Source organism: Artemia sp. Qi Xiang Cuo, chromosome 18 (assembly GCF_049724085.1).
Source record: "Artemia sp. Qi Xiang Cuo chromosome 18, ASM4972408v1, whole genome shotgun sequence".
NCBI lineage: Eukaryota > Metazoa > Arthropoda > Branchiopoda > Anostraca > Artemiidae > Artemia > Artemia sp. Qi Xiang Cuo.
The window spans coordinates 26551222-26564365 of NC_142811.1; the positions used below are offsets into that span (position 1 = coordinate 26551222).

The window sequence follows — 13144 nt, forward strand, 5'->3', positions numbered from 1 at the left end:
CCGTTGGGCGGGTGCAGGGGTTGTCATTGAAAAGGAAATTCCGGTTATTTTGTTCTTGGATGTTTCTTTTGCAAGTTGTTTTTCCCCAGGGAGTTTACTCCGTGCTTCTGGGAGGGGGTTGCAAGCATACTGCCCACCCTCCTTCTTTCCAGGCTTGGGTTGTCAACAGTCGAAAGGTTCGAGCTGCTGGCGGATTTAAGGCCTAAATTATGCAAATACCCATTCCTCACAAATCCATTTAGTCTAAAAGGTGGGCATGCTGTACCTTCTTGAAACATAATTCATGCAAGAGTTTAAAAACTGTAGGAATGGTGGCACAAATTGAACTCCTGAAATCTCCTACCCCCCCCCCCCTCATCTAGTGCCAACATTTTAGCAGAAAGATATGCATAGTGTACTTGTTTAAACAGGAATCTTCTTGACAAAGATCTTCTTGACAATAAAAAAATCCTGTTTTACCTTCCTTACTTTATTTATATTCATTCTTTTTTTGTGTTTTTTACTTAATTATTTTGTCTTTGTTTAGTTTGGTGGTTTACTTTATTGGTGAGCGCAGTTTACAGTTGAAACCTATTAAACGGAAATGTACCTTCAGCAAATTAATTTATTTGCTTGTTAAATATCCGTTTGACACCAGGATTTACTATAAGATACTAAACCTTGGAAATTGTTGTTCTAACTGTCCAACTTGTTTGTTTTTCCTGCTTCAGGAGACCCACAGTAAGCAATTTTTGCAGGACTAACTTTTCACTAACAGAAAAGGAATTTCAGTTCAAGCCATTTGCTTGAAACTTAAGTACATAACTTAAGGGACATCTTTTCTTGGTACTCGATGCTTATATTAAAGTTTTGAAGCACTTAGAACTTTAATAAAATTATGGCCGCAGTCACTCTGACCGCAAGACAACCAAATATTTAATAACCATCAGTCACGATGGCCTGTTAAATAAATTTGACAATAATTCGACTCATTTCAAAAAGACAGAATTTTCATAACAAATTTCTGAACTATGATTTGTCCTTTTAATATTTTGCTATTGGGATACGATTTATTTTAAAAATGACTATCGTGGATAAAAACTTGCCGACATAAACTTGTCAAATCAAAATAATCGTTAGTATGGTAAAATCGCCAACGGGAAAATACACAATTTAGCAGCTCTATGTCCTTCTTCGTGAAAAATTTTGTTTATTTAGAATTATTAAAATTGGCAATTATTAAAATTGCCAACGGTAAAACACACAATGCAGCAGCTCTATGTCCTTGTTCGTGAGAAATTTTGTTTATTTATAATTATTAAAATTGGCAATTATTAAAATTGCCAACGGTAAAGCACACATTGCAGCTCTATGTCCTTCTTCGTGAAAAATTTTGTTTATTTAGAATTATTAAAGTTGGCAATTATTAAAATTGCCAACGGTAAAGCACACAATGCAGCTCTATGTCCTTGTTCGTGAAAAATTTTGTTTATTTATAATTATTAAAATTGGCAATTATTGAAATTGCCAACGGTAAAACACACAATGCAGCAGCTCTATGTCCTTCTTCGTGAAAAATTTTGTTTATTTAGAATTATTAAAGTTTGTTACTTTTGAGCTTTTGAAGAAAGCTTTGATTGTAATGCAAGTCTGTGCTGCTTAAGAAGGACCTCATTTTATCTTTTTCGCAATTAATTGAACCTTACACTTTTTTAGGGAATGAGAATTGCCATGTCTCCAGAAGAATTTGAAACCCAATTAGATTCGGCCAGACGAGAGGCAGTTAAATCTTTTGGTGACGATGTGATGCTTATTGAGCGCTTTGTTCAAAGGCCAAGACATGTGGAAGTTCAAATTTTTGGTGACAAATATGGCAATTGTGTTTATCTTTTTGAGAGAGATTGTAGCGTCCAAAGGCGACATCAGAAAATTATCGAGGAAGCCCCTGCTGTAAGATTTCTGAATTAACTGAAATTGGTGGGAAGGCGCTCGAATATGATAACGGGTTTTTATTTCCTCATACTTTTTTCAAAACCTCATGCTTGGTTTTAATTCTTCATATTTCGTGGAAAATAGGCCAACTGGTCGCCCTGCGTTCGGCAAAACACACAGGACTTAATTTCGGAGGGGGATAAGATCTTCAAAGCGTATAAATGCAGGCAAATTTTACATAAAATATAGAAACGTTTGAACAAATCTGCGAAATTCGAAATTTTGGAGGGTGAAAGACCCCTGGTACATTTTCCCCTCCCCCCTTTCTCCGTCTATTGGGCATTTCCAACAGCTATAAACACCACGAAGAAGACACTGGGAAAGATTTTCTCATATTACTACTTACAGAAACTCCCCTGCAGATTCTTATTTCTTGGGGGAAGTTCTACTCTTCTAAGCATACAAAGAAATATATAAAATTACAGAAAAGAGACATAGGATATATCAAGGGAATGTGGTACCTTAAATGGCCATTATCATCTTGCCACGAAAGTGATTTTCACCAAATTCTATTCAAAATAAAATATTTGTTGAAAAAAGGAGAAAGTTCTTGGTCCTTCCTAAATACTCATTTCTAGTTAATACCATGTATCGCTGACACGCCTATAGGTCGTATATGACATTTCCAAACTTATGAAATAATTTCTAAAACAGTTTCGTCGTGATAGAGCGGATTTTTCGTGTCTACACTCAAATCGGTTTAAAGAAAAGGGTTTTTTAGAAATTCGGACCTTCATATAGCTTCCCAGATGTGCTGTTCAACAACGTTTTATACACAAAAAATGGAAAAATGTAGGTCGAAATATTCCAGTCTAAAAGATAGAATTTTTAGAAAATTGTGGCCGTATTCACAAAATGCACTACACATACAACAATCCAGCCCTAGCTTTTGGGTTCCAATTGGTAGCTACGACAAAACGGCTCTCAAGCGTCCAACATGTAGTCAGGTTTGGATACGACGAAACAACTTTTCCGTAATTATCAACTTAAACATTTATTTAAATCACAACAAAATATATAACTAAAAAACAGAAAAAGAAACTAAATTTCTTTCGTTTCTTGTTTTCCGTTAGTCTTTTACTTTCTACTATTGGTCTCTAAGCTGAATCTACAGCGGGGCAAAAAATTTCAACAGATTCTCGATTCTTGTCAACTTCTTCTTCTTGCTAAAGGCCTAATATCATTCTACTGAAGTAGGCTGCATGCTCGTCCCGCAGAAACTTAGGTACTGATTCCTCAAATGAAGACAAGGCCGCCTTTCTTTTCTTTTGAGGCAACGTTCTACGGCTGTTGTGCAACCCTGGACGTCTTTTATAAAAGACGTTTTGAACTAAATCTGCTTAGAGCGTTCCTGACAGAATTTGAGGGGGCCCCCGTGGTTCGACACCCCTTGCCCTGAAACAGGCTCCTACAAACCCGCATTAAAGGAGAAGGGGCAACTGGAAAGGAGAATCAGAAAATGAATGAAATAAGGAACAAACACTGAAAATAAATTAAGTGGTTTCTTCTCTTTTTGGTGCAACGGAACCGAAGAACTTCATAGTTAGACAATAAATGGTACTTATTATGCTTATTATTAAATGACACTAATTAAACGGCCAGTAATGCTCTATCTATGTAAATAAATGGAAAATACAAGTAAAACTATATTTTTGGGCCTAGAAAGGTTTAATGATTTGCGTTTGTTTTATCCAAAAGCTTTGTAAGTAATAAACGTTGCCTGTGTTTAAAAAATATATTATGGTTAATTAAAAGATATTTTTATTTTTTATCCATCATTTACAGTTTTTATTTTAATAATTCCTCGAATCCTACTTGTTTTGCTAAATTTGTTTACGCCGACTTAGAAGAAGAAAATGCATTAAATGTTCAAGAAAACTTTTCTAATAGAACTTTTTATGCTGATGTCAAATATGTAAGACTTATCTCCTTTAGAACCCAGGAATTTTGTGATTTTGAAAGTTTCCATTGTCTGGAAATACCAAAATTCTTGAAAGAAGTTTCAAGAATCTTTTGCTAAAACACTGAGTGATTGAAAATTATCATTACATTTAGTTTTATTAAAATCATATAGGTATAGTTTCAGTTGAAGATGTTCAGATGTTGTCTAAATTATCTTCTTTTCCTCATTTGCGGTGGGCTGATTGAATTTTATGAAACTATTAAGTGACATGGATGATTCCAAAACTAAGGAGCATGTTAAGAAGTTGGGTTTTAGGCTCGTTATTTCGCTAATTTTTTATATGATATCGCTTCTTACCATTTCCGTTTGTTATTTTTTGTAACAAATATAATATAATATCGTATGTTTTCCCTCTTGAGTAAAAAGTGTAATGTCCTTCCTAAGTATAACCGGAAATCCTTAATTTGAATATTTTTAATATCCATCGCCTTTTTATAACACTCGATATCAAAACGCATATATTGTGCCTGAACATCAATAATTGAATATCTTGGATATAACGTCGATATAACCGAATATAACCTTGCTAAACTCATTTTTGTTTCGGAATTTTAAACCCATAAATTGTAGTTTTAGTATTTGGAAACAAAAAACCATATATTGCAACTCTTAAGCTTTCCTCGTGAGTATCTCTTTAATTCGAAATTGAGCCTTTTGTAAGTTGGATACTTTAAGTTGTGGGTCTTCAATAAATTCAAAGTTTCCCCAATATTGATGTGTATTTGCTGCAAGTTAAACCATTATGCATGTTCGGTTACTTTCGGTTTCTCCTATTAACCTACACTTTTTAGGTTAAATTCATTTTGAACACGATTCTAATTGCTGCACTCACGCATGATAAAAATTGATTTTGCCTCAGCTACTAACCTTAAAGTTTTTGTAATTTCCTTGAGGTTTGATGCATCGAAGGTCCAGTCAGGGCTATGTAATTCATACCAGTTTGCTATTAAACTAGTCGCAGCTGATAAAAGCGAACAGTTTGGCGTAATGGAGTCTGGAGTTAGAGTTTGGAGTGTAAATAAACAAATTCCAACTAATTCACGAATAATCACGCCGACTGAGAAGTTGCTGCTCTAGATAAATGTTTGGACTCCCACGCACTAATGCCAAAAAGTTGTGGTCCATTTTTGGCATCCAACTAGACTAGTCGAAGTTGGCTCTCCTTTGATCCCAAGACTGAGAGTTAGAGTCGAAAGCTGTGCAATTCTTATTGTTTAAAGCCTTTTCAATTATTTTCCAACTCCAGAGGCCTGGTTTTACTGTATAGATACTGATAGATAACATATTGTTACTTTTTGCCTTATTGTAATTTTTTTTCAGCCGGGTTTGTCGATGGAGACGCGGCGACAGCTTGGTGAAGCAGCAGTTAAAGCAGCAAAAGCAGTTAAATATGTTGGTGCAGGTACAGTGGAGTTTATTTACGATTCTAAAACCGGTGAATTTTTCTTCATGGAGATGAATACAAGACTTCAGGTTGAACATCCAATTACAGAAATGGTAACCGGCACAGACTTGGTTGAATGGCAATTGAAGGTAGTTCTGAATTAAAATTATACTTAATTTTAATTATATCAATAATTATATAAATTTATTAATTATATAAATTTATTAATTATATAAAATTTATTAATTATATAAAATAATTTATTAATTGTATAAAATACATTAATTTATGTAAATTATATAAATCAAAATCAATTGTATCAAAATTTTATTTATTGGTTTCAGTAAGACTTGGTTAAAAGCTCTAGGAACTTACTACAAATAAAGCTTATGGAATTGTTAAGGAGATTCTATTTTGTTTACATAAGTAAGAGTGCGTTTAAGACCAAGATTGTTTCTAAACCATTTTTCTCCTCAACTTGACAATCTACTCAATTCTTTAATGAGTAATAAGTTAATTTTAGACATCTTTATATTTTGGCGAAAATTCTGGTCTAATTAAGATTTAGGGGGGCTGAAAGCACTACCGGCTAGATAAACGAATCTACTGGTTAGATTTGTTTTGTTGACTAGAATCTAGATGAGGCAATGCGTTTTAAGATGCTAAAGCAATTAAAAAAAAAAAATAATACAATAATATTTTCATGCTAGTTTGATTTTTTTTTTTTTTTTTAAGAAAAAAATCCTAAAATTTTTTCGTTGTAAAAAATGATATCGAGGCTGGACAGCTAATAGGATTTCGTATTATATCCGTTTGTGCTTGTTTAGGCTTGTTTTTCTTACCCATTATTTCCAGTGTCCATTGTGTCACCTAAAAAGGGCATATAAGTAGTATAGAAAATGAGGTTTCTGGCCCATTTTTCAACTCCATTCAATTGAACCCTTTTTAACCCGATTTACGCGATTTTCAAGTGAAATATCTACATTTTCAAGCATTTCCCATCATAACTTTTACCGTCAAAACAGGTGGTTTGAAAAAAGAAAAAGCTTTGAAAAATAATAAATGGATATGATTTTATAAATATTTTTTTTACGCAATAGTACAGATTATATGAATGATTAAATATAGTATTATTATTAATATAATATACATCATAATTTTGATGGTTTCCTGTACTACTTTTTCAATCTGATATTTAATTGTTAGATCGATATCTAAATAACTTATATTATCTTTATTGTTTCTTCATTCCTTTATCTAATTTTTTTAATTTCTTTTCAAGATCAGCTGCTTTAGAATCAAAAGGCTTACGTACAAATAGATGAGCCGTTTCACGTTTAAAATCAATAATGATAACGATTTTCTTTCCATATTTAGTTGTAGCTCATTTCATTGCTTTAATCGTGCATTCCATTCCAATGTCTAGATCTTCTTTCCTAATAGTTCGATGATGTTTATTTTCCATTTTCATTTCGCTTAAAAAATTCTCGATTTGTTCGTAAATAATTTTATTAAACAAATTTTCTAAATCAGAAATAATTTTTCTTTTAATTCAGATTTTTAGATCTTCCAGATTTCTCCTTGTCTACATCTTTAGAAAATGATATTCCAACCAAAACCGTCAAAGCTAAATGTTTGTCGTTGTATCAAATTATGAAAATGTAATATACATAATTTTATTCAGGAAGGGATGTATATATGTATATATATATATATATACTATATATATATATATATATATATATAATATATATATATATATATATATATATATATATATATATATATATATATATATATATATATATATATATATATATATATGTATATAAATCAATTAATACTAAATTTAAATTGTATAATATTAAATTATGTAATAGATTAGTTTAGATCCTGGTAAAACATGAAAAGACTGATAAACATGAAAAATATCTGCATTGAATTTTGTTTTGAAAACGTGCCATATCTGGCCGCCATGTGACTGGGGGGGTTGGTAACACGGGAAGGGGCCTAATTGCCTTATTATGAATTCTTTTGGCGCTTTAAAAGGCTACAACTTCTTAGTATCGTTCAAATATATATATATATATATATATATATATATATATATATACATATATACATATATATATATATATATATATATATATATATATATATATATATATATATATATATATATATATATATATATATATATATATATATATATATATATATATATATATATATATATATATATATATATATATATATATATATATATATATATATATATATCTTAACTAATGGGTTAATACTGACGACCAGGGATGATTCAACTTCATTAAACGGGAATTATAAGCACGAATTTGCTTTTCCACGTCTATAATGGGGTCAGCAATGCTGAATTTTCTAATCAGATAAGAATTGCGCGTCCAAGGGGGAAAACGTAAAAGATATTTTGCGAACCGGAAGAAAACTGAACGAATTTTTGACTTGTCAGAATTTGTGAGCATTTTCCAAAACGGCGATATGTACAAATAATGTGGTAGAGCGAGAGAATTAAAAAGTTTCGAGAGAAGATGGCGGTTGAACCGTAACTTATTAGTTACAAAAGAAGCATATGATAGCCCAACTCTACGCTCAATGTGAGTAATTAATAGTTGTCGCGTGTGCATTACTAACGAACCAATGGGAAGACCGAGGTAGGTGATATGATCTACTGTCTTGATCCTACTATTTCCGAGAGGAATACCCCTTGGTAACACTTGCTTTCAATTGAAGAATATAAAGTCGGACTTTTCAGCATTGAACTGAAGACCTAGTTTTGCGTACTCAGATTGTAGCGTTGCAAAAATCTCGCTTATGCGCTGGATAGTGCGGCTCACATTCAGAATGTCGTCTGAATAACATACGAGAGATAAATCAAGACCGGCAAAGATGAATGATGTGGGAACAGCTGACTGTGCATCAAGAACTACATTATTGAAGAGTGAAGGGGAAGAAACAGCACCTTCACGGGTACCTTTTTCAACATTGACAAAAATATTAGGGGTTGGTGCGTAGACTTGACAGCCGTCAACTTTAGCTAATGGATGAAGTATTAGGCGAACATTAAGACAATAATAGATGTCTCAAAGGGCTCTGATATATAAGGGGCTCACTCCACGTTTTGCTGCATGGAATAGCTTAGCGGCGTGAATGAGAGAGTCGAACGCTTTACGAACGTCATGCCCAACAAACACGAGAGTTTCACCTGATACATCAGCATCGATTAATGCGTTCGCGACAACTGTCAAAGCGTGGGCACAACCGACACCTGGCTGGAATCCAAATTGGTTAGGTGAAACATAGCATTTTGCGTTCAGTTGGTCAATGAACAGAAGTTCAAAAAGCTTGCAGAAGGTAGTGGCCACTGTTATAGGTCGGAAGGACGAGCGCTGGGTTGCGAGTTTACCTTTCTTTGGAATTGGAGTGAGATCTCCGATTGAGAAAGAAGACGGTACAACTCCTTGGGTAACAATCATCTGCATCAAAAGAGCAATATGATTTACCAGCAGCTCGCTTCCATGCAGAATGTGACGAGCGCTTATTTTATCGATGTCAGAAGATTTCTTACGCCTTAGGCGTTGGATTGCTCGCAGTACAGAATCAGCTGAAACAACAAAATTTTCGGTTGGACAACCAGACAGAAATTGATCAAGCTTGTCTTCATATTCGGACTGTAGGGCGGCATCAGGCGAGGATAATTCAGCAGAGAAGTATGAATTCCATTCGGAACCAGGAATACCTTGAGCTGATAGGGGGGCCCTAGGAGGATCTCTTGATACATTTCTCCACAAGGAAGGTTGGGACAGAGACGCTTGCTGGGATGTCTCTTCAACTATCTGGTTCATGTGGATACATAGTTCTCTTGCAAACTTTCTTTTGGTAGATAGACAAATGTCAGAAGCCCAGCCACAGTAAGAATGGTCATAGTGGTGCCACAAACGATACCAAAATTTGGATTGTCTCCAAGCTTAAACTAGGCTAGAATCTCTACACCAATTCTTTGTGACGCCTCAACGTATATATTTGAGAGGCATACTGGCTTTTTCTGCGCATCGCAGAGCATAGCAAATTTGTGCAAGATAGATATCTAGCAACATCCGTATTTCATTTGCATCAACTTGCGGATTTTCCATGAGCAGCTGGAACGGAACATGAATTTTATGAAGGACAGAATTAGTTACTGCAGCAAAAAGGTCATCTTGGATGTTTTCCCAGTCCCTGTAAAATTGGGCGTGGGGTGGAAGTGGTTGTGTAGTGGGAGTAGACTGAGCAGAGGAACAATAAATAGATGCAGATATTGGAAGGTGGTCTGATAGTTGGAAATCAGTAACGACGTGAATAGGCAACACTTGGAGATTTATAGAAGAAACTGCATGGTCAAGGTTTGATACGTGACTTGAATGGTGTGTGTAAGTGTAATCAAGATCTTTTGGCAATATCCTAAGCCAATCGTCAAAAATACCAGACAAAATAGAAGTACGCAATAAGGAGGCGTCAGTTGAATTACAGTTACAATCTCCTTTAATAATACAACACTTACCTAACAGGTGAATCTTTGAAAGGCAAGACCCTAATTTCTCACGCACTGAAGTAAATAAAAATTTTGATTGGGCATTGCGATAATCTGCTGGGAGATAGATGTTTACATTAACATACTCTTTTATACGGACAGCAAGAAAAAAATCACATGAATCAACAATACTCGACCGGCACGAGGTCCTAACAGGCATCGCAATACCAACCGAGGGGCGGCCACTAGAAGCGGATCGTTTAGCGGGCACCGAATAGCTAGTAAAATTATTGTCAATTTTCAGAAGGCCTAAACTATGACTTGTCAAGAAATGCTCTTGCAAGCACAATACGTCACAATTTGAAAGCAAACCTTTGATCACAGGAATTTTGACTAAAAATCCACCATTAATATTCCACGAAAGTACAGCTTGCGTAGTAGTAGACACATCCATGTCATACCATGGGATTTGCTAGTTGACTGTTGTTATTAGGACACTGTAACAAGTATGGCCGGTAACTTTACAATCTAGACAGAACTTTTTTTCCGAACACGGAGAGGCACTGTTTGAGGTGTGATCGCATGATCCACAGCGAGAGCAGAGGGCCCGATTAGAGCACTGCGAGGCCAGAGGCCCAGTCTTATGACATGAGAAACAAAGCTTTGGGAGATATACAAATGCTTGTGCAGAAAGCTTTTCGTAGCCGACTTTCACAGAAACTTCTATGAACTGTTCCAGGTTTTGTTTTGACTCAAAGTAAACCTTGAACACTCAGGACTTTCTGCACTGTGAAACTTTCACGTAATTTGCTACAAGAGATTTTAATTGATTCTCATCGTATTGGATCGGTACACCTTTCAGGATCCCTATAAACAGTGGGGATTTCACACTCACTGAGATGCCTGAGGTACTGTTTTTAGTATTCTCGGCAATTTTATTCGCTGCACGCTTTGACTTAACAACAAGTTTCCATTCTGAAGCCGATTTTTTAATTTCACTGATTTCAGCTGAGGCCTTAGGGCAAAGTTTATCGACGAAGTCCTTACCAGCATTATGAGATGTCAGGTTTGCAGGACAGTTTTTTAGTATAAAGGTAAACGTAGGAGCTGGGACAGGGCTAATTGTTATGTTGGTATCAATTCTAGCTGGCCAAACAGGGCCTGAATGTGTCGCATTCTCTAAAAAGCCGTCAATTTTCCGAGAGAGTTCATTAACTTTCGAGACTAAAGTAGCCGAGACTGCCTCCCCGAATGTTGGTGTTTCAGAAGGTGAAAATATAACAAAAGTGGGAACCGGCAAATTATCCTTTGCTGCCTGATTTAACTGTTTACAAATGTCAAAAACATTATCTTCATCCTTTGCATTTTCCACACACCGGCTCTGAATATTCAGCTCTTTATACAGAAACTCTTTAGCACTGATAATAGTACCATGATCAAAAAAAACATACAGCTTTTCCGATAATCAGATCAATTTTCGCACCATCAAGCATAGATCTCGTGACAAAGTTCAGTAATGGGTTTAAAATAATTTTCCTATTTTGATCGGTCATTGCGCAATCTAATTATCATAGCCAGGGACAGTCGAGTAAATTTAAACAATAGAGAACAGTGTCCTGAAGACGTTTCTTTACTCTAGCATCAGATCTTTACTTTAATTGTAGGTAAATTTCACTATTCAAGGACTCTGTATACATGTATCATAATATGAATGCACTCTAGAATCCGCTATTGAGAATTATTATAGATGACGCTATTTTGCTTCCAAACAAAGAGCATAAATTAGTAACAATGTTATAACAATGTTATAATGTTATAAGTAACAATGTTAACAATGTTATATATATATATATATATATATATATATATATATATATATATATATATATATATATATATATATATATATATATATATATATATATATATATATATATATATATATATATATATATATATATATATATCTTATATATATTTTATATCTAAATTTTTGTTAATTCCAAAATTTTGTACATCTAATATGTTCTTCAGCATCATTGGGTTTTCAGACTCTGCAATTATACTCTAAAATTTTAGATCGCTGCCGGCGAAAGACTTCCTATGGTACAAGATCAAATAAGATTAACTGGACACGCTTTTGAAGCAAGAATTTACGCAGAAGATCCTGCAGGCGGCTTCCTACCCGGTGCTGGTCCACTCCGTTATCTGAATACACCCCCTTCTGCCTCTGACGTACGAATTGAAACAGGCGTAAGACAAGGGGATGAGGTATCTGTCCACTATGACCCAATGATTGCCAAACTTGTTGTTTGGGGTGACGATAGAAGCAGTGCCTTGAGGAAATTAAGGTCTCGTCTCTCTGAGTATAATGTAAGTAATTTTCGGTGAATTACTTCATAAACATTTGACAGAAAAGTTCAGTACTATTTTTCTTCAGCTTGAAAATATGCAACGTTTTCAGTAAAGGAATTGTGACATGAGGATAATAGTGGGTTCTATGTACGGTAGCATGCTTCTTTTCATGGATAATTTTCTGCAATTTAACACTTTATGTACTAATCTTTTCTAATATAAACATTTTTTGTTTTGATGCCAAAATCAGCGTACAGAGTACAAGCTATAGATTACAAGCTAATTATAGTCCTCCTAGGTCTCTGTGTTTGAGGAGCTAGAGGAAATTGTCTACTCGTAACCTATGCAATTCTTGCCACAATTAGGTCTTCTAAGGTTGCTATAGGATTAAATATTAGCCTGTTGCAAGGCGTTAGTTGACATACCATTAGCAGTCACGCCACTTTTATTGTGATAATAAATAATGATGATGTAACTTAAAGCAAAGAAAGCTGCATGGGTATAGCAAAATAATTGATAATACAACTAATTAAACACAGAGAAGCAGCACTGTAACGAGAAATATGATATATAAAGACAAGAATTATAGAACCACATGGCAGGAAAACTAAACGTAAAGAAGTAATTTTATATGTCTGACCGATAAAGGCAAAAACATTCTGCGTTTTAATGCGTATGCAATACTTGCCGTCTGTCTAATCTATTGCCCGATACTCCAGATGAGCCAATGATTATCCCTAGATTAATTCTTCATGAGCCCTTGATTAATTCTTACCTCCGATATATAGCTGTTGCAATTGCAAATAAAGTATCCGGAGTCCCCACTTTTTTCCCAACACATAAGGAAAAAAGTTGAAACTATCTCCACTTTTCGCTAGATCATGGTAACTGGGACCATGTAGCCTTAAAGACTATGTCATGGGCTCGA

The 13144-nt window shown here is 34.6% G+C and overlaps 1 protein-coding gene across 1 annotated transcript in view; it reads left to right on the forward strand.

The window, feature by feature from the left end:
- Nucleotides 1–13144, forward strand: part of Mccc1 (Methylcrotonoyl-CoA carboxylase 1) — an 87699-nt gene that overhangs the window by 41954 nt on the left and 32601 nt on the right. Inside the window, exons 5-7 of the mRNA XM_089104474.1 lie at nt 1696–1929; nt 5255–5467; nt 11941–12234. Coding sequence (XP_088960600.1) covers nt 1696–1929; nt 5255–5467; nt 11941–12234 — 741 coding nt within the window. The remainder of the gene's footprint in view (nt 1–1695; nt 1930–5254; nt 5468–11940; nt 12235–13144) is intronic.